We start from the raw sequence: 22288 nt of genomic DNA, 5'->3' as shown, positions 1-22288 counted from the left end.
TTTCTAGTCATACTGGCTGGGTTATGCTAACAGGAGAGTTAACAGCTAATTTTGCTACAGGGAAGATAATAACAGGAAATGATCTTTAATAATGAATTAAAGAGACTCCTTGGATCCTGATTCCTTTTATTAGATAAGGTCAACAGCATCTTAAATGAGCAAATCTATCCTAGGCCAGCAACGAGATCGGAGAAAAGTGTCAGGCTGACTTACAGGATCCAGCGTGAGCTCCTCGACCAGATGGTAGAGCGTCTGGCACAGCGGTAAGAGCAGGAGTTTCAGGTGCAAAACCAGAACTAACCCACACTGGTGGTGTGACCTTGACCATGCCCCGCCTCTGTGACGTTCTCTCTGGAGCTGTCCATGGGTATTATAATCCCCTCCCCCACTCCTTCTGCAGCTGTGTGATCATCCTGAGGAAATCGAGAAGCCCGGCACCGTGCTTGGCTCACAGTGGGTGCCGCCCGTGGATGGCACCATTGTGCCTGGCCCACAGATTAGACAGAGGATAAAACAGTTTCGTGTGCACTATGTATGATAGCCCGAGGCTCACCTCCCTTAACACAGACCCTCCAGACCAGATTCGCCTCATTGTAGGACAAGGAAGGTCAAACATCTCCCAAGGCGATGCTCTGAGCAAGAGGGAGGACCGTGATCCTGAGGCAGGTCTTTGGACTGCAACTTATTTCATCTGCAAGGTTCTCATTCTTCAAACTGGTTGTCTCCACTTCATTTTTTATTTTATTTTTTATTGATTTCAGAGAGGAAGGGAGAGGGAGAGAGAGACAGAAACATCAATGATGAGAGAGAATCATTGACCGGCTGCCTCCTGCATGTCCCCTACTGGGGATTGAGCCCGCAACCCTGGCAGGCACGTGCCCTTGACCGGAATCAAACTCAGGACCTTTCAGTCCGCAGGTCAATGCTCTATCCACTGAGCCAAACTGGCTAGGGCTGGTTGTCTCCACTTCAGACCACACAAATATTCTAGTAAAAAGCTTTTTCAGAACACATCACCAATCTGAGCATCATTATTTATTTATAAGGCATATATGTGTTCTACTCTACCAATAGCCACACACACACACACACACACACAGAGTCAAACATAGCAAAACAGAAGAAACAGATACAAACTAAAAGTAGATGGAAGTTTAAAGTTCGGGCGGGAGGAGGAAGATGTAGATAAACTGGAGGAAAGGGGAGAGCCAGGCAGAGTCCAGGAAATCAGCACTGCCTGGGGGCCGGGAGCGGCTAGTCCTGCCTCCTGGTTTCATCAGGGAGGCAGCGGAGGGTGGCAAGGTTGGGGGTGTGCGCAGGCCATGCACAAGTCACCGCTCCAGGCTCCCTGCCTGGTCCCTTTCTACCACCAGATAGAGGAGGGCTGGTGCTAATGCCAGCTGGCCCTGGGGAGCCACTGAGGATGTTAGAGCGAGGGCAGCGCAGCACACAGGCTGCTTCTGAATGCCTACCCAGGATCTTCCTCGGGCAGTTGTTTCATCCCAGCCAAAGCGCTGGCTCAGGTCCTCTTAGCCAAAGCCCACGTGTGGAGGTTCCGGCTCCCAGAAGTTTCCAAAGCGGGGGATGTAATTATGATGTTTTAAAGCAAACAAACACTCACCCGGGTGGGAGGAATGCATATTTATTTGACTAATTAGAGGGAAATTCTCTGAGAGGAGACACAATAACATTGGCTTTTTCTTTCTTTCGGTAATCCTAATTGACATTTTCCTTTGACATTTTATTAGTAGCCCATCTTTATTTTTATCGCCCTCTCAACAAGGTACCAAGCAAAGCATCACACCCACCGGCAATAAACGCGTGTGACTCACGCACCGCGGAAATAGCAGTGGCTGGAGCCCACGAGCGCCAGTTATCAGGCCGAGGCAGGCGGGAGGGCAGCACAGTTTATCGTGCACTGTGTCTGCCAATTTGCTGCCTGGCTACCGAGAGCGCTGGTTCTGCTTGACCCGGCTCCCAGAGAGGCCACTGTCAGCCCCCCCGCACCAGGGCCCAGCGCTGCTATCACACCCCAAGGACCGAGAAGGACACGCAAGTCAGCAGGCATCCAGCCCCTCCTGCTACTCCCATACGCCTGCTGTTCATCCAGGGAAACTGTGGTCTCAATTCACGCAGTTAACACATGTTTCTGAGAACCCAGGATGCGTCCAGCTAAGATGCCAGGCACAGTGTGCCTGAAAGAGCAACTTGGAATCCAACAGATCTGGGTTCGGGGTAGTCTGAGCCCCGCTTTTCCATCCATAACATGGATATTAAATACCTACACCTCATGGTGTTTCTGAGAATTGTCGGGAAATTACATGAAGCTCTTAACACACGGCGGATGCATTCACACCTCCCAGGAAGAATTACTGACAGCCGGCGGAAAATACAATTTACATAGCTCAGGGAACCTCACAGCAGGGCACAGTGGGTACATAATAAGTGTCCTGTTAGATCCCATAAAAGCTCTTAGTGTTGGACAGAGAGGCAGAAACACAAATCATTATAACATGCAGCTGGCTCCGAAAGGTTGGGCAGTAGGGAGCCACTGAAGGTCGTTGAGCAGAGGCGTGTGATAAGAGCTGTCCTAGGCAGAGAACCAATACGGCCTGTGGCTAGGCCACATGTGTAAAATACACACTGGATTTCCATGACTTCATACCAAAAGGAAAAAAAAGAATATAAACCTCATCAATAGTTTTTATATATCGATTACACGATAGTATTTTGAACATATCAGGTTACATAACATATTATTAAAATAGTTTACCAACTTCCTTTGTGGCTACTGGAAAAGTTTAAATGGCATGTGGCTCATGTTATGTTACGATTGCACAGCATCGCCCAGGAGTGTTTGCCGGACAGATCAGAGCAGAGAGCAGCTGGACACACAACATCTGGGCCATGTCATTCCAGCCAAGCTGTGCTGTCCTCTCGGCCCAGCCCGCCCTCCCCTGCTGCTGGTCCAGGGTTAACTGCAAAGACCCAGCCCCTGAGTGTGCTTGACCATGCTCGGAGGTTTACAGAGAGCATCGCGCCGTGCTCTCGAACGCCGTGTTATCCAGGACAGGGATGGGCGCCTACGTGCCTGGCTGTTGGCCTATGACCTGGTGGCCGTAGCCCACATGAGCGGCAGCCATGTCACAGGTAAATGACAAAGCAGCGAGCCTTTTCCTCTCCGACGGGCACCAAATGATTTGTTTTCCTAGGAGCATTTTCCTTGTGGAAAGCTCTCCAAAGCCTGCAAGACTGATCGATCCCAGCAGATCCCATGTGGGGTGCTCCCAGGGACGGAGAATGGGCCAAGCACATACTGTTCCCCTGCACTTGGCTTTGGTCTGCACGCCCCAGGCTCAGATTTGAAATTAAACTAATAATGCCGCTGTCCTCCTGAACCTAAGCCTCCCCCTTTCTCCCTCAGCAAAATGTGCAAGCTGGATCGCAGGGTCTGGAACGTTCTGGGGAAGGCCTGTTACCAGATTGGTGATGTGCCTGTACTTTGCAGTCAGGGGACCTCTTTGGGAGCCCCAGCTCTGCCACCTGCTGGGTGCACTACCTGGGGCAAATTACTTAGCCTGACGGAGCACCTGGGGATGTTTTGTAAAATGGGGATGCAGAGAGAGGCCATCTTATGGGTTGTGGGGATGGTTAAATCAGATAAGGGGAGAAAGAAGCAGAGTGCAATCGTTGGCACCTCGTAAGCACCAAATAAAGTCATCAATAAATGAAGACCCACGGTGTGTCTTAGAAATGTTGGTCCAGGCCTCAGAAGGCATTGGTTAGCACTGGGGTTTGATATCTCTCCCAGCTGCTAACTCGCCCTGAGGGATTCCGAGGGTCTGTACCCGGAAGAGGCAGGGGCAGAGGGGTGAAGGTGTCTTGGGAGACAGTCAGCCCCATGGGCACAGCTGGGACTGGGAGGGTGGAGTGGGGGTCGGTCAGGAAATCTGGACAGGATCTGAAGTAGGATCAGGAATGTTGGGGACGGAGCATTGACACTCACCCATTGTTAAGCAAGAGCTAAGATGGCTACTGAACCACGCCCCCAATGCACACACCCAATTAATTCCCCCTCCTGAGTGTGGGCAGAACCTGGGAATATGGCGGTACCCACTCCCCCGACTAGGTCACATTACCTGGCATATGCTGTCTTTTAGTTCATCACAAGGAGCATTACCTTGGTGGGCCTGGCCTAACCAGGTGACTGTGAGACGAGGGTTTGGAGGTCCGAGATGGAGGAAGTCAGAGAGAGGTGCCCTGCTGCCCGGAAGGAGCACACAGCGGAGCTGCGAGGAGGGGCCAGCGGCAAGGACCTGCAGGCAGGCTCCAAGAGCTGAGCGCGGTCTCCTGCCACCTCCGAGGTGACAGGGACCTCAATCCCACGCACAAGGACTGCCGGACACCGGTGCACTTGGAAGAGGTCCCAAGGCTCGGGTGAGGACAGAGCCTCAGCGGACCCAGAGGTCTCATCCATGGAACCTGAGATAATAAATGTGTGTTGCTTTAAGCCATGTGTTTGGTGATTTGTTACGAAGAATAAAAAACTAACACACCCATTCTGGACTCCATTTCACCCCTCCCTCTCGGATCAGAGAGTGTATTTGGTCAACCCTATTTGCCTAAACCCATCAGCTGAATCCCACCCTCTCTCACATCAGTGGTTGGTCCACGGTGGCCATGTGACCCAGCTGGCCCAATCAGAGGGCAGCCCAGAACATCAGCCAGGTGGCTGGGGAAAGAAACCGCCTCGGGGTGTAGGGTTGGAGGGAATGAACAGCTGCTGAGGAGGGCAGCCCCACAACCTCCTGGACTTGGGAGGCACACTGCTCCTAAGGACCCCCAACCTTGCACTCTCCAGAATTCTTTTAATCTCCTGTATTGCTTAAGCCATTTCGGTTGACTTTTCTATCTTTGACACTAAAAGCATCCTGGCTGACACATGGGGTGTATGAGCATCCCAGGTGCAGGCCCTGCTGTCCCACCAGCTGCCTCACAGCTGCCTTGCCTAACAGCAATAGCAATAATGCCTCATGCTGTCCTTTGTCCATTCAACAAGGGCTGATTGAGGACCTATAAGTGCCAAGAACTGCATGGCTGGGATGGAGCAGGGAAGGGCACCCCAGCCCCTGCCTTGCAACGTCACAGCCAGTGGGACGGCTGCCATGCAGACGCCCAATTACAAACTGTACCCCTGGTGCAGACGCACACGTGCCTTGGCCAAATGGCTGAGTGTCGAAATCCGGATTCAGTCCCGACTGACACCAGATGACACAGTCCTGGAATGCACTTCTGGGATGAGAGGACAGTTCTGGCATCTTGCTGTAAAATGTTGTTATTGTTACAATTTCATCATTTACGCTTTAGCAGCTTGAACATTCTTAGGGCAGGAACCATAATTCCTCCGGACTGTCAAAAGTCAGGTGGCTTCAGGGCCTCTCAGCTCGAAGTTGTGATACCAAATAAATGCTCCCTCTCAAATGAGGACAGGAGAGAAGCAAGATATTTGGGGTTGCCTCATCTTTCCCCAACACCTTCTCTTTTCTTTCTATGCTATATTCTTTAGTACATCTTGAACAGATCAATCAGGAACTGCACATAATTTTAGAATTTGTTTCTCCCTATTCTGAGATAGCAAAGATGACACATTCCACTTCCAATTCATCCTCCCAGGATATGAAAAAATTCCCAAATATTCTCTTGAAATCCTCATGACCTAAATAGAATCCTAGGTAGGATTAAATAACTAAAAATTAAATGCCATTATTAAAGTTTATTTTGCTATGAATATATAAAGTTTTGTGTAATTAATTCAGGTACAATAGCAATTCTAGAAATATTATAATTGCGATATAATCTAATTTCTATTATTCTGCTCTGCATTATTATTTAAATTTTATAAACGGTTGGCTCCGAAAGAAAGGAAATAATATTCTTTTTAAAGTTATCTCATTAATACTCTCAATATTTGCATTAATTGTTTCACTATCTCCCTATTTATTTGTCAATTGAAAGTATGTTAAGGTGACTTAGTAAATAAAATTAACTTTCATAGTCAAAATTAATTATTGCAGTACTTTACTCTTACAATAATTTACACTTTAATTTATAAAATTTCAAAATATAAACAAAAATAAGTGACCCTCTGATAGCTCAAGAATGCTTACCTATATCTGAAAGTGAATATTTACATATTAACCATAAATACAAAAGCAATATAGTCTCACATTATTACTTAATATTTATGTAAATTAGATAGGATGATAGCCTGCACTGATGACTCACAATTTCACAGATTCCAGAAATGGCACTGCACTAAGCATTTGCCTGTTCAGCCACCCAAAGCTGAAGATCAAAGTCAAACCCTCTTTCATCCCTGCATCAGTGAGGGTCCAGCCAGGGAAATGGAAATCCCTTGAACAGAACGAATACAGAGAACTGGTGATACAAGTGTGATGGTTCATTGTATGTGTCAGCTTGGCTGGGCCGCAGGGTGTCCAGATATTTCATTTAACAGAATCTGGTGTGTCTGTGAGGGTGTTTCCAGATACGATTCACATGTGAATCGGTAGACGGAGCGGAGCAAATCGCCCTCCTCCGTGTCGGTGGGCCTCGTCCAATCCACTGAAGATGGGAATAGAACAAAAAGGTGGGAGAAGGGGGGATTCTTTCTCTCCGCCTGTCTTCCAGCTGGGGCATGTGTCTCTGGACTCAGACTGGGGCTGAAACTATACCATCTGCTCTCCTGGGTCCCCAGCTGGCCAGCTGCTGATCTTGGGTTTCTCAGCCCCCAAAATCCTGGGAGCCAATTCCTTATGACATATATCCTATATAATAAAGAGCTAATATGCTAATGGCCGTGATGCCCTCACGCCGTAATGACCGATCAGCAGGAGGCTGCATGCGCAGCGAGGTGCACGTGGGTGGGCGGGAATTGACACTGCGTCCCTGCCCGGCACCCACCGGGGATGTGACGCTGCGTCCCACGGCGGCGGGGCGGGGCTTGACGGGGGTGGGGCTGGCCAGGTCTGGGTCTCGCTCAGTGGCAGTCAGACATCTCCTGAGAGGTCCCGGATTGCGAGAGGGTGCAGGCCAGGCTAACGGATCCCCGCCCTTCCGTGCACAAATTTCGTGCACCGGGCCTCTAGTTTTATATATAATTGTATAATTAAACTGGGACCAGTGGCATTCGGAGGCCACACGGGGTGTGTTTCACCCAGGGGAGGGGCAGACATCACCAGGAGCCCTGCAGAGCCAAGGGCTCGGAGGCCCCAGGAGAGCAGGAATCAGGGTGTAACACCCAGTGGAGAGGGAGGGAAGGTTCCACAAACCCAACCTTGGCTGCTTGGGCTCCCTGAGGTCACTCCCGTGGGTACCCAGGTATTTTACCCAAATGCCAATGAGAAAATGACCTTTGCAAAGCTGTGACTACAATCAGAGCCTGTTCAGAACGGCGCTGAGGAGACCCCTGAGTCAGGTCCTAGGCGCACAGGGACTCTGGGCAAATGTTTACAGAATAAATAAATCAACAGAGTGGGGGAAATTGGTTTGGGATTTGTCAAAAGTTCTGATTGAACTGAACTCTCTTGTCAAGACTTAAGAGATCATTAACGGATGGAAAAATCAATATGTTTTAACTGGCTGTTACGTGCAAGGTACTCTGTTAGACACGTGGAGACAACAGAGCAAAGAATGAATGGGCCCTGCCCTCCATCTGCTCCCAGGGTAGGGTCATGGGGAACAACCCAAAGGCCCTTGGGTTTGAGTCTTGGCTCCCCAATTCAATAGCTGAGGGCATGTAGGCAACTGTCACAGTTTAGAGTCTTTAAGCCTCGGTTTTCTCATCTGTGAAATGGGGGCAGAAACATTAACCACCCGGCAGAGCTGAGTGAGACTAAACTCGATGATGCTCGAAACATGCCTACCAGTGCGTGGATGAGAAAGGCAGCTGCTGTTTGTCTAGGGCAGTGGTCGGCAAACTCGTTAGTCAACAGAGCCAAATATCAACAGTACAATGATTGAAATTTATTTTGAGAGCCAAATTTTTTAAACTTAAACTTCTTCTAACGCCACTTCTTCAAAATAGACTCACCCAGGCCGTGGTATTTTGTGGAAGAGCCACACTCAAGGGGCCAAAGAGCCTCAAGTGGGTCGCGAGCCGCGGTTTGCCGACCACTGGTCTAGTGTATGTGTCGCCACTTCACCGGCCCCCGGTGAGCCCCTCTACAGCAGGCCGACCAACTCCAGGCTTCATGACGGTTGGATGTAGGGCCTTCCTGTCATCTTAATTACATCTTCAAAGATCCTATGTCCAGTGCGGTCATACACACGCACCCCACGGGTTAGAAACTGAACATGTCTTTTTCAGAGACACTATTTAACCCGCAACAACCAGGAGCACCCTTTCCTCCGATGTCCACGTGGTTCACTCTTTCTTTAGATTCATTTCAGACTCTGTTCCAACCTGAGCTCCCCAGAAAAGTGTCTGGACCCACCTCAGCTGTGGCGGCCCTCCCCACGCCAGGCCCTCGCCCTGCTTCACTTTTCTTTACAGAACTTGCCACTCGCTGCTATGTTACATGTATTCATGTTTGTCATCGGTCTCCCCGCTAGAACATAAACTTCCCAAGGGCGATGGTTAGTCTAGTATATAGTTGGCACTCAATAAATGTCTGTGGAATGACTGGGTCCATGAGTGATGGTACGTTAGTGACTCCACCGGGCCTGGCGTGTTTTCTAAGAGAACCTGAAAGGAACTGAAAGCCAGCCTCATACACCCACAATTTCTCTGACACACACACATACTTACCTGCACACAAACACACACATACACACCCTAACACATACACATTCACACTTACACAAAATCCTCACACATATACTCCTCGAGATCCATGTATGCACACACACGGAAGAACACATGCACACACATTCACACACAACGCTCACCTGCACTAACAGACATTCTCACCCTCACAGACTCACACACAGACGTACACACGTGCACACTCACACGTGTGCGCACACATTCCCCGACATGAACTCGCACGCACACGCTCACAGCTGGGCCATGGCCCTGCTCCTGTGCCTCCCCTGCTTGTCTATTCAGGAAGATGAAATAACCGCTGGCAGAAAGACAGACTGTAAAACCCTCGGTCTAATCCGGGCTCCCCGCCCACCCATTCCCTTCTGATGCTGCCATCAGGCGCGTCTATTTCTGCAATGTGCCTCTGATCTCGGCGAAACCGCAGGATCAGTCACCCGGCCTCACACGCACCCTGCTCGCCCCGATGGGGCTCCCTGGGCCTGATGCCATCTCTCTGGCGTGGCTGATTCTTTCCTCCCGCACAGGACACGGCGCGGAAGGGCTGGAGCACCAAGGCCAGGAACGTTCCCCAGCGGCCACCACGGGCGCGGGCACCAGCATCCTGGGTCTCCCTGCTGTGACATGGGGATAAACATCCCTGCGCCTCGGGACGCAATGGAGAGATGAAGCTGAAATCTACTGGAGTCCAGAGAGCAAGACAGAAGGAGCCAAAAAGCAAGTGGAGACCGGCCGGCGTGGCTCAGTGGTTGAGTGTCAACCTGTGGACCAGGAGGTCGCGGCTTGATTCCCGGTCAGGGCACGTGGTTGTGGGCTCAAACTCCAGCGTGGGGCCTGCAGGAGGCAGCTGATCGATGATTCTCTCTCATCACTGATGTTTCTCTCTCTTTCTCTCTCTCTCTCTTCCTCTCTGAAATCAATAAAAGTTTTTTTTTAAAAAAAAAAAAAAAAAAAAAAAAGCAAGTGTAGGCGACTGCAGAAAAGGTGTGGGAGCGGGGCAAGCAGAGGGAAAAACGGGAGGCCATATCTAATTTTGCGTCTGCTCGGCTTCTCGAAGTCTGAACATTTGCCAGGCAGTTCTGAACCCCGGCTTTTTAAAGAGCCTTGCCGCACCCCACTCTCGGCTACTCTGTGCTTGATGGTCACCTCTTAGGGACCCACCAGTGTGAATTCTGCATGTACATAGAGACTAATATGTCTAAGTTAAACCACATAAGACCTGTCTGCCAAATGGGTGGCATTTTGAGGCTGTGCGTTCTCATGAGATGCAGTCACATGACAAAGCTTAAAATAAATGTTCGGCGACCTGGGCCTGGTTCATGACCCTCCCGGGGGCCTCGGGGCGGGCACTCCGCAGGCCCTGGGACGTTTTCTGAATGATACTCCTCCCCATCAGCCAGGTCCTGGCACCTGAACCAAGTGATTCAGGAGCCTTAAGTGAAGGGACTTGTATGTATTCGTTTCCTAGGGGTGCTGTTCAAACAACAGAAACTTACTCTCTCTCAATTCCAGAGGCCGGAAGTCTGAGATCCAGGTGTGAGGCGGGACCATGATCCCCCGGAGCCCAGGGGAGGGTCCTTCCTTGCCTCGCCCAGCTTCTGGGGGCTTCCACGCCCCTTGTCTGCAGTGGCATTGTTCCCATCGCTGTCTCCCCTTCATATGGCCTCTCCCTGTGTCTCGGTGTCTCCCTCCTGTTCCTACAAGGACTCTTGCCATTGGATTTGGGGCCCACCCGGATAATCCAGATGATCTCATCTTGAGACCTTTAACTTAATTACATCTGCAAAGCCCCCTTTTCTCAATAAGGTCACCGATTCTGGGGCTTCAGGCACGGACCTCTCTTTGGAGGCCACTATTGGATCCACTACAGGACAATTGACAGACCTAAGGCAGGCTTAAGGCAGACCAACAAGGGAGGAGCCAGCAACTAGCACCCTAGGCCTCATGGGGTGATGGAGAGAGGGGGACTGGACCATGGAGAGTGTGATGAGCACGGTTACCTCTCAGCTCAGCAGTGGGGAACAGGGACGAAACCCCCAGTTCTCTCCCTTCTGTCCCTGGTCCCCTGCTGCTGCCTCCACTGGTCAAACTGAACCCCAGTCCAAGGGGGCAGGGATCCCAGGTGATCTGGCCATGGTGGGCAGCACCTTGGCACACGGGAGCCTGGAGAAGCATCTGCAAGGGCGGACGTGAGTATCCTACGCACCCCGTTTCTTGCTCTGAAGCCCTCTGGCACAGGCAGTTTCCCCGTGAATGAGCACCGCATTCTAGGAGAGACGAAGACTGGGTATCGGTGGAGTTTGCATCCCTTTCAAGTTGCTCAGACTTGAGCCTCTTGTGCTAACTCCTGAACCTTTTCCCTTCCCTGTCCTAAGTCATGATGGCACCTCGTGGGATCTGGCCAGACCCCCACCCCAGCCACACCAGAGAGGAAGAGGCCGAATGAGTGAGACTGATGGGGTAGGACAGGAGAGTCCGTGGTCCTGGGACTGAACTGGGCTGGAGCCAGCTGCCCGGTCCCCTTTATGGACCGAGCAGGGAGCCTGGAGCCAGAACACAGCCGGGCCGAAGCTCACGGCCAACGCCAGGCACCCCGCCCAGCACACTGCCCAGCATCTGGAGCCAGGACATCAAGGAGCTGCTAACACTGAACTCGATGGCCTAGGACCCACCTGGCAAAGGGGCCCTGCCCCCACCAGCCCTCCAGGATTCCACCCAGAAGTGTCACCTTCTCCCCCAAGGCCCAGGCGCAGAAGCCCCGCCCCCTGGGCTGCTCTACCTGCTGCCACGGAGCCGCCCGGCACATCACATCAGCCGCTGGTCCGTCAGATGCCAAGGAACAAAGGCACCGCCACCATCACCCCCGGCTCAGCGGAGGGGCCTGGTGGCCCTCCGAGGACTGTCACATGCCCTTCTCCAATTTGACCTCCCTTATCTCATCTGTAATAGATAAATGCCCCGCTCCCGGAAGGGAAGTGTTTTCACAAACCGAGCATCATAAACCAGAAAAGAGCCGGCCGTCAGGGTCAGAAAGCAGTGCCCGGGAGGGGGCTCAGAGCCATGCTCACGGCCCTCACCCGCGGCCCCTGTCCAGGGAAGAATGTTCTGGAAGTGCCCTGCTCACTCGGTGAGCACGTTTAAGAAGGCCTGCTCTGTGCCAGGTGGGAGGATGCAATGCCTGCCACCCTCCCGCAGCTCCCAGCATGCGGGCAACTGTCTGAGCTGCTAGCAGCCAGCCCAGAGAGATGTCCTTGTCGCCCGGCATGTCCTGGGCACAGGTCCTGGACTCTCTCTCCCCACCGCCTGTCAGCCTCTTGGAAGGGCCGGGGCAGGCTGACCAGCGGGAAGCGTGGTTAAATCCGCCCTCTCCGCGGGAGCTGCACATTCTCATTTTGCCTTGGCAGGGACGTGAGCGCCAACGTGCCAGGCCATCGTGGGGGACCGAAGCACAGAGCCAGGGGCCGAGGGCGGGACGCGGAAAGAGGACGCTCGCCCGCCCGTGGGACTGCCTTCTCCCCCCTGCAGGTGAGCGCTCAGAGTTAACTCCTAAGACCGAGGGCCAGGGCCCTGCTCTGGGGGCCCAGGACTCCAGGGGAGAAGGGAACCCTGAATAAGACACCAAAAGCGAGGGGCCTCTGTCCTGAGTCCGCTCTGGCTCCCACCACCGGGGCACTGCTGCTCTAATGGTGAGCACAGGCCTGTTCACATCATCCCATCCGGTCCCTGTGAACCTTCACCTCAGGCTTGGAGTCAAAGGGCAGAGCTGCCAGCGAGAGGGTAGCCCCCCTGCTTGCCTGAACCCAACTCCTGATTGCGCCTCTCAGACAAGTTGCTGAACCTGCCTGAGTCTCAGTTTCCTCGTCTGCAGGGTGGAGCTGGTAACAGGACCGACCTGAGAGGCCTGTGGGGTCAAACGGGCTGAAACCGGAAGGCGCACATAGTAAGTGCCCATTAAAAGACAAATGTTGGTATCATTGCTACTATCATTGTGGTTTTCAAATGAGGAGCTGAGGGTCCACGAGTGACACCCAACAACACACAGTGAGCTGGGAGACCCCGACCCAGGGTGCAGGGCAGGCCCCCCTGGGTGCCTCCCGCGAGAAAGCCTCCACATTCTGGTAGACAGGGCTCCATCACAAACAACATGTCTTCCAGTCACCCAGAGAAGGCTGTAAAACACGGTACTGGGCACGGATGAACACACAGCCTTCTCTCTGAACACACAGCCCTCCCTCTCCGTGTCATTTTGGGGGGAATCCTGGCTGTGCGACTTGAGGGAGGTGACCGTGCCTCTCTGGGCTGGTTTGCCACCTATGAGAGGGTAGAACTAGATGGTTCCGCCACAACCGGAGACAAATCCATTTCAACCCCACACCCCCATGGCCCCTGCCACCCCACATCTCCCAGCCCCGAGCGAATCCGACACTCAGCACTATTTAACGAGGCCTGTTGCTGCTGAGGTCAAAGCCAGGGATGTCAACTTGGTGGAAATTTTTAAGTCATGGAAACAGAACTTTCAGGGCTGAGGGCGGAACACGAGCCGTTTCGACATGTATTTTTAGGACCCTGTACAGGCTCGAAGTGCCTTTGGTTCGCTTAGAAACAAAACCATGTGTGCCTCAGGTTTGCCTGATCCAGGCATGGGCGTGCCCGGAATAAAAGTGGTTTCCCCCACCGGCTTTTCTGATTTGTGGGGAAAAGCCAAAAGGTTCTTCAGAACAAAGAGAAGGTCCTCGCCTCCCCCTGCCCGTATTCTGTTCTCTCCTTTCTCCTTGGCCTTCAGTCCCTGCTCTGAGGGGGTGTCTGAGGGGCCCTGGGAGGTCTCCAAAGCCAGGGCAGCCAGTCCTGACCGCAGCCTCAGCCCCGCCCTGCAGCTGGAGACAATGGCTTCCAGATGTGCACAGGCCCGGAACTGCCCCGGCAGCCAGGCTGGGGGACCCTGCAGGAAGGGCCCAGCCCAGGGGCAGGAGGCTCCCAGGACCCACCCGCCCACCTCCCTGAGCCAGACATCCCTCTGGACCATGTCAGGGAACACTCCTGAGATGGGGTGTCGTCCCAGCCTCTGCTCTCACACCCGCTCGCACCTCTCCCACAGCCCACTGGCTGGTTCTGTCCCCCAGGAAGGCTCGGGCCCCAGGACCGCTTTCGGATCTGTAGACAAGAGTGTGGGGCCACGTGGTGTGTATGGCCACGTCGTGGCGCAGCGATGGCTCTGGGTCTGCCCAGGCGGAGGCCCCTGAGGTCTCCTCATCGCCACGAGGCCACCAAGCACAGAGCCGCTTACAGCGCACACACCTTCTCTCCTTGGCACCCAGCCAGCACCCCACTCAGTAGATATTCGCTGCCCACTTCCAAATAAGCCCATGAGCTCCAAACATTAAAGGGCTGGGAAGCAACAGAGCCGGAGGGGGAGCCACGCCTGTGTGACTCCACAGCCTGAGCCCTGAGACTCTGGCCCAGCCTCCCCGGGCTCCAGGACACACGTCGGGCGAGCAGCAGATGTTGGGTGCGCAGGGCACCGCCCCTCAGCCGCACCTGGACGGGCACAGTGGGCACCTGCTTTGCTGAAGGTCCCCACGTGGGCACAGGCAGGCCGTGGCTGAGGGACATCAGAACTTGAGGACCCAGAACCCACACGCATACACGGGACGACACACGCGCACACAGGAACCTCCTCCTCTCCCTCTTCCTGTCTTTAAAGCCTCCCGGGAAGGTTCTGGAACTTCCTGTCTCTGCCTCTTGGCTGTGAAGGACTCTGGCCTTTCTGGAAGTGGACAGCATGTTAGTGATGGCGATTACAGCGTATTCACACCCCCAGGCGGTGCTTGCACGGAGGCGCACGGACAGGAAGTGCACGATCGATTGCATGGACGCAGCTCTCCCACAGGCAGACAGCGCCTGCAGGCGACTCAGACACACACACTCCCGGCCGCCTGGCCTCCTGCAGGCCCTGGGCCCGGTCAGCCCTGCTCACCACAAGCCCAGAGTCTGAGCAAAGGGAGGACAGAGGGAAAGAAAGTCACAAGAGAACAAAGGATGAGAAGAAGAGAGAGGAAGGTGGGAGGGGATGGGGGGGAGGTCTGCAGCAGGCCCCCATCTCCACCCCAGGGAGTACACCAGGGGCAGCCCGTTAGCCTCCAGGTCTGGGATCAGACCTACAGTAAATCGGGTTCTTATGAGCTGTGTGACCTTGTGCACATTACTTAATGTCTCCGAGTCTTGGTTTCTTTTTCTGTAAAATGGGGAGAGTGGAGCAGCGTGTCAGGGAGACGCACAGAACACACAGAACAGTGTGAGGCACGTGGAAGCTGCGTGATGAGTTGGAGGAAAGACCCCACAGGGCTCCTGCAGGCCCCGGTGAGGCCACACGGGTGCCGTGCCAGGCAAGGCGGGAAGTGCTCAGGATGTTCACCGCCACAGTTTCCAGTACTGCAGTCATCTTCAGCATGCGCTGGGCCCCCTTCATCTCCGTGGCCATTGCCTCATCGGACCCTCCCACAACCTTGCAAGGGCTTATATCTTTATCCCTATTATGCAGGTGGGTTAGGCCGAGGCCCGGAGAGGTGGAAATCGCTGTTCAAGGGCACACAGCTGGCCAGTGGTGAAGCCAGGATGGAGGAGGCCCCTGGAGCCTGCATCTTTTCCGCTACATCACTACAGGGTGGGGCGTTACAATGTAAGATGTGATTTTTAAATATTAAGTGAAGGGATGATGCTAACAACTAACCTTTACTGAGCAGTTGCTGTATGCCAGGACCTGTGCGGAATGTGTTTGTCCATGAACTCTCACGACGACCTCATGAGGTATTAGTATTAGTCTTATCATCCTTATTTTTTAAATGAGGAAACCGGAGCACAGAATGGTTGAGTAATGTGCCCGGGTCACCAGCCAGTAAGAGAAGGACCCCATTCAAGCGCAGGCCGTGTCCCCAGACCTGTGCTCTCAACCCCTCAGCTGGAGACAGATCAGCCTCAGACATACGGTGATACGGAAATCCCGAAGACGTTTTTAAAAATACATCGCCGAATCAAAAGCAAGGTGCAGGACAGCCTGTGTAAGGTGCCGCTCGGTTAGCAGGGGGCACGGAGACATGGGTGCTTTCATCTGCCCAGAGGGTCCGGAGGCTACGCAGGAAGCTGGGGTACCTGCCGCCTGGGGACGAGCCCCCGAGAGTCTGGGTTCGGGGATGGGGCGTGGAGAAGGGTGCGGGGGGAGATTCGCACTCTGCACCCTTTACAATTTTCATAGATGCCTTGGAAAGTGCGAATGTGTTAGCCGCTCTTCAGAAAGAATTTATTTTCATTACGTCGTCAGCTTGATGGAAAGGGAGGCCTGGGCAGGTCGAAGGTTGTGCCCCTGTCTGGAGGCCCCTCCCCTCCTCCCCAAAGTTGAGCAGTATGGGGTGGCTGGCCATGGCCTTTCCCGGTTACCTCTCTCCAGGCCAGGACTCAGATGACGCAGAGAGGCCTGCATGTGTGACCTGCTGCGCTCCCGTTGGAGAAATGACCTTTGCATCCTGGAGAGCGCTCTAGAACTTTCTATAGCTCACTCTCGCCTCTCCTAGGCAGGCGGACAGTAGAAGGCCTCTGACCTGCAGGGCAGGGCCCCTGGTCCAGGCTGCCTGCCCTCGCTGGCGGTTGCCCTCGCTGGCGGTTGACCCCAGCAGGACCAGCTTCTCTATCAAGGCAGTGATCATAGCCTGGGCGGAGCACCCCAGCTCTAAAACAGTGAAGACCCGAGGACTGCGTGCCCCCTGCCAGCCTCAGGCCCCACAAGCTGCCCACAGCTCCAGGCCACACAACCTTCCTCCTCAGGGCTCCCCCCACCACCACCACCACACACACACACACACACACACACACACCCTTCCCCAGAGCTTCCCCTGCCCGCGACCCTGAGCCTCTGTGGCACCTCCCGGGGGGGGGGGGGGGGGGGGGCCACACAGACTCCCACCTGCTGCCATTTAGGTCTAGTCGCAAACACCGTACAGTTTCACACACTTCAGAGGCGCGTGCTCTTTGAGGGCCCACAGCTCTCAAAGGTCTGCATCTCCAGGCACTGGATCAAAATGCACATCCGAGGCCCACCTTGGACAGTGGGCTTCAGCGTCCGGAGTGGAGCCTGAGCGTGCACACTGAACTCTCCCTGGCTCTGATCCAGCCGGTAAGCGGGCTCGGGGACAGCCCTATCTGGTTGGTACTCGGAAGCCCCAGGGTGCCTGTGGGGGTGTCCAGGGAGAGGGGTCTGGGGCAGGGTGACAGACAGTCCAAGGCATAGGAGAGCGGCTCCTCCAGAGAGGAAGGAACAGAACCAAACCCAGAGTCTGCTGCTGAACCGCAGCCAGAAAGAAGGAGACGGGAGAGAGGGGAGGGGGGAGGGAGGGCAGCTAGCTCTGACCTGGCACGTAGAGGGACCTGGATATGCTGCACACGGGTTCCAGGACTCGGACCCAGAAGGCTTGGGGCAACGGAATGGCAGATGTGCAAACTGAAGGGCAGTAGATCTCAGCCAGGTCCCACCTTCGGCTGGTGGGGCAGCTAACCCCCCACAGTGAGGGCCCGGTGGCCCGGGGCTGGTGCTGGTTAGAGCAGAGCCCAGGCTGCACTGGGCTGGGTTGTAGCGGCAGCACTGTGGGAAGGCAGACAGGCAGCCGGCCGCGTGGCCACAGCGCCCCCTGGCGGCCCTCGGGATCCCAGCGCCCTGCCGCAGCATCGCGACCTCCCAGAATGGCACTCTGACTGAAGGTCACCACCTGCCTGTGCTGGCCAGGGCATCCCAGGCACCCCGCCCCGCCCCACCCCACCCTGCCCCACCCCGTCCCACCCTGCCCTACTCCGCCCCGCCCCGCCCCACCCCACCCCGCCCCGCCTGACGAGCAGTGAAATGGCTGTCATCCGGTGTCAGGCCGCAAGCAAACAAAGTCCCCTTTTCTGTATATTTCTTTTTATTGTTACGGCATTATGACCACTGGGTTTTTATTATATAGATAGCAGTAAAACTAGAAAAAAAATTACAGATAAAGAATTGTATATTTGGCATAATACAGAACTAGTTACATGACAAAAGTCTAAATCTTCATATTTTGAAAACAAGATTTGCCATTTCACAGGAACTGCATTCTTCAAACTGGAAAGTCTTCTAGGGTTGAACCCAAACATAGGTCAACCCATACTTGGAAGCATTTTGACAATTCAAGGCTGGAAATCCCACACTGCGCTTGTTGTCAGTCTATTGTTTTCCTGCCTCGTAGGTTCTGGAAGTGAATATTCTACCACTTTGTGCAGCTGATGCTGAATGCTGTGTCCTCTGAACTGGGGCCGGCCAGGGTCACCGATCAGTACTTGAGTTTTGTGAGTCCAAAAGCAGTCCTTCAGCCATCGATGAAGACTATCTGCAAGGTCTTCATCATAAAACATATCTCCAAGCACAACAGGGTCCCACTTACCTTGTTCCAAATCCAAAGTGTTTTTGGTTAAAATGGGAAAAGGTTTCAGTTGGTTCAATTCACAATTTAGTGTGATAGCCATTCCTGCAACAGGGTCTGTGTCGTTGGCCAAGATCCTCGATGCCCCACTCATCTTAGCAGCGATAGCCGTAGCTCCGCATCCACCCCCGAGATCTAACACAGATTTTCCTCTGACAACATCAGGGTTATCCAAAAGATACCTAGGCAGGGCTTGGCCTCCTGGCCGGTAGATCGCCCAGTAAGGATCTCTGCGGGGCCACAGGTCAGCTCTTTCCCACCAAAACTTGCATCTGGGGGTCAAAAGCCGCAACCGGATTTCAGGGGTGAGGCTGCCACGGCTGGTGACTTCAGTGTTCTCCTCCAAGAAGGCTTTCGTCTCAGGGTCCAGAAAGCTCCCATTCCCTCTCCAGGGACAGTGGCCCCAGGGAAACAAGGAAAGACCGCTGCTTCTCGCGGCCTTCTGAAAGACACCACAGGGGTTCACTGGAAACAGTGCCAACGTCCTCCAACCTGGGCTCAAAGCCATCAGTCCTTTTCCAAACCACAGGTTCTGTCACCGCCGCTGATAAGAGCTGCTCCTCAGGGGCAAAGTATAAGGATCTGGCTGCCAACTTGATCCCAACTGGAATCTCTACATTTCTGGCTTTGCTAACCGCGCCCTGGGAAGCTAGCATGCAGGGCTCGTCTGTCACTCGCCGTGGCGCGTCTTTTCCTGCACTTTTCCCAGGGGCATGCAGGCCCCCTCCGTATATTTTTAAGGGGCAGCAGGTGCCCTCTCCTATCACCGCCCCCCACCAGTGAATGGATGTTCCTCCTTGTGCCATTTTACTTCTTCTCCAAAACAGTGGTACCTAATGTGGAATCTCAAATCCCCCTGTCCTCAGAGGGCCCTGGTTTCATCTCAGGCAGTACAGGGCATGTCTAAAAACTCCCTTTTTTCTGTGCTGAGTTTAGGCTCCTCAAAGGACACAGCCCACCTCCTGCCGGGCATTTTAATAACAGCTAACACCTCGCACCTCTTCACTGCTAGGAGCTACGGTAAACCATTTCCAAGTATGATTTCTCACATCAACTTATTATTATCCACATACGAATGAGGTTGCTGAGGCACAGAGAGGTGAAGGAAGTTGCCCAAAGTCACACAGTTAGAGGGGAGGGCAGGATTTTAACTCAGGCAGTCTTGATTCCAACAGAGAACAGGGGATACAAGGAAGGGAGGGTGGTAAAGAAAGAGAAAACTCCCTTGTAAGACGGGGCAGGGCTGGAGGGCCCGGTGCCTCCTTTCCCTGTGAGGGTCCAGAGCGCCTTGTTCAAAGTCTCTGACTCCTTCAGAGAGCCTGGCATCAGGGATCAGACTAGGAAGCCGGGAATCCCGGAGTGGGCTTGCCCACCGTGAACAGCCCAGGCCGAGGTCCGGGCAGCGGAAGGAGAGATGGGGAGGAGGGGAGTTCTGCCCCATCCCCACCCGCCCACCCAGGCCTTACTGTCCATCCTGGCTGGCTGGGGATGGGTCCACCATGATGGGGAAAGAAGGAGGCTTTGGAGAAGAATGGAACATGAGGCTTTTGCCCGTTGAAATTATTTCTCCAACCTCCATCAAATGCCTGTGGCCCGGTGCCTCGCTGTGGCTTCACATTCAGCAGGGTCCTCCCCGCCCCTGCCCCCAACCCCTACCCAATGAGATGCAAGAACAGAGTCCTCAACGCCATCTGATAATTCCTTTGCCTGACTTTGAGCACGAGAGGTCCAGAGGCCATACCTCTCTCCTCCTGGCTGAGATCTGAGATCTGCATGGTCTCGCACACACCTCTCCTGGCGGCCTGCTGTCAGCAGGCTGCAGCGCTGAGCCCTGTGCAAACGACAGGTCAGCAGGGGAGGAGGGGGAACGAGACCAAGACGGGGCCACTGCAGGACGGGGCTCCTCGATGGAAGACTGGAGCCCTCTTTGAGGTGAAGAGACTAACGTGGGATCCAGCTCCCTGCCTGTGGATGAGAGGGGTACGAAACCAGGCAAGGCCTCCACGGTGCCAAGTGGGCCTCAAGCCCCAAGACCAAGAGTGGGGTGAATCTTGGGGAAATCTCCAGAGGGAGGGGGCAAAGCGAGGAGAGTGTACCATTTGCGCACATCCCAACAGTCTGATGGCTCCCTGCTGTTAACCACCAACTCTATCGCTTATTAAAACAAACTACCGGAGTTTCTCTGCCCTTCTCCCTTATGGTAGCTCACCCACTAATTTCCCCAGAATACCCCAGAAATGAAATAGGAACGTATTGACACTCAGATATATTCCCCACCCCCAACTACCACCACCTTGGTTATAAATGGCTGGGCCGTGGTGCAGGCATGCTGGGATCTTAGTTCTGTGGATCTGTGGGGACAAGAAGAGTGTGGATCCAGCAGAAATAGAGGTCTGGCGGACCCTTTTGATGTCTTCCAAGAGTAGCCTCGTGCCTCCTCTTGCCAGCCTCAGGGCCTCTGCACATGCTGCTCCCTCTGCCTAGAACTGAGCTCTGCTCACCCCTTCCCTTCCCATCAAATGGCGAGTCTTCCTTCAGCTGCAGGGAGAAAGTCACTTTTTCAAGGAAGCTTTCCTGGCACTGGTCTCCCCTGAGTCTATGACAAGGCTTCAAAGCACTAGGGTTCAGGTGGATCCTGTGGGGTCCCCAGAAGGCGCAGCCTGAGGCCAGGACTGGAGTGCAGGTCGTTTATCTGGGAGAGGTTCCCAGGGAACAGGAGTGGGGGAGTAGCGAGGGTGACAAGAGGAAGAAGAAATGAGTCATTAGAGGATGTGTGTGGGCTCCGGGGCTCTGCTCGGGCCTCCTGGGGGGCAGAGAGAAGGCCCCAGAACTAGTTCCCTAGAGGAGAGGAGCATTTACCCCCCAGCACCTGGCCCCACTGGTTGAGAGTTGCCCTGGGGGGTAACCATATTTTCAGCCATGTATCAACCATATTTTCTTCTTTTCTGTATACTTGAAGCTCTGGCACGTGGGGCCTTGATCTTGGAGAGACTTCCCCTCCCAGAGCCAGGGAATTCCTAGAGAGAGCAGATGCCTCCCCTGAGAGCCGGCCTCTGCTAACCAGACCAGTACAGAGCCCAGACCCGCAGCCGTCTCCTCTGGCGAACTCTCACACGCCAGCCAGGACCAGGTGCTAGACAACTAAGGACCACCCGTAGCCCAGAGCCCAAAGCCCGCCAACATTACTCAAATGGCCCTACCCTAAACGTGCTCAGATTTCCCACCTGCCTCACCCATTCCTTCCCGTGACAATCATCCCGGTGTCCACGTGGCTGAGCACACCTGATTAAAGCACACCGCAGGTCCACTCTCACACCTGCCCACACTGCCGGCGTGCACGGGCTGAGAGGGCCCCGCCACATCGAGAAGGTCCTGAGGCAGGAAACCAGCAGGCGCCGGGTGCACAGGTGAAGAGGGAGGTGGCTCTGAGATGTCCCAGAAGTGGTCACAGCCACCACCGCTGGGGCTGACGTCAGAGCTGGCCAAGGACCGTGAGGAGCAGGGCCCAGGGGGACACTATAAACCTGACCCTGGAAGAGGATGACTGACAGTCCAATGTAACGCATTCAAAGGGTCCCAGTCACTTCGGTTCAGCAGTCAAGTCCATCCCCAGTGGGAATCCAGTCACTAGCTGAGGGCCCCGTACACAGTCCAGTCACCCAGGCGCCAGGACTGGCAAGAGCTGGGTCGGGTGGCAGAGCTGTCAGCCCAGTAGGGAAACTGGGGCACAGACTAAAGGGGCTCATGAAATGCTAGGTCTTCCCCCCAATGCCTTGCATTCAAACAGAACTCCTCCCCAGACCCAGGGCAGAGTCAGGTATGGGTGGCGTGGTGAGCAGAGACCCAGAGATCACACTGGGCCGGGCCAGGGCGAGAAACCCAAACAGAAATTTAAAAAATAAATCCATAATTCTCTTCCCCTAGTCTTCAGAATGTTCCAGAAAAGTCTTTCCTGGAATCAGATTCATCGTTTTGAATG

At 54.2% G+C, this 22288-nt stretch overlaps 1 protein-coding gene across 1 annotated transcript; it reads right to left on the bottom strand.

Annotated features, from left to right (window-relative positions):
• Positions 1-18016: 18016 nt before the first annotated feature.
• LOC308236435 (electron transfer flavoprotein beta subunit lysine methyltransferase-like) lies at positions 18017-18916 on the bottom strand (the record flags this gene model as incomplete). The annotated part of the gene is made up of 1 exon (XM_080646110.1): positions 18017-18916. Exon 1 carries the CDS (start codon positions 18815-18817, stop codon positions 18017-18019), a length of 801 nt encoding a protein of 266 aa, XP_080502236.1. The 5' UTR covers positions 18818-18916.
• Between the last annotated feature and the right edge of the window lie 3372 nt (positions 18917-22288).

The sequence above is a fragment of the Plecotus auritus genome (genome assembly GCF_963455305.1).
Source record: "Plecotus auritus genome assembly, chromosome: 10".
Lineage (NCBI taxonomy): Eukaryota > Metazoa > Chordata > Mammalia > Chiroptera > Vespertilionidae > Plecotus > Plecotus auritus.
Note: the sequence above shows the minus strand (reverse complement) of the source record. Positions and strands in the feature narration are given on the sequence as shown.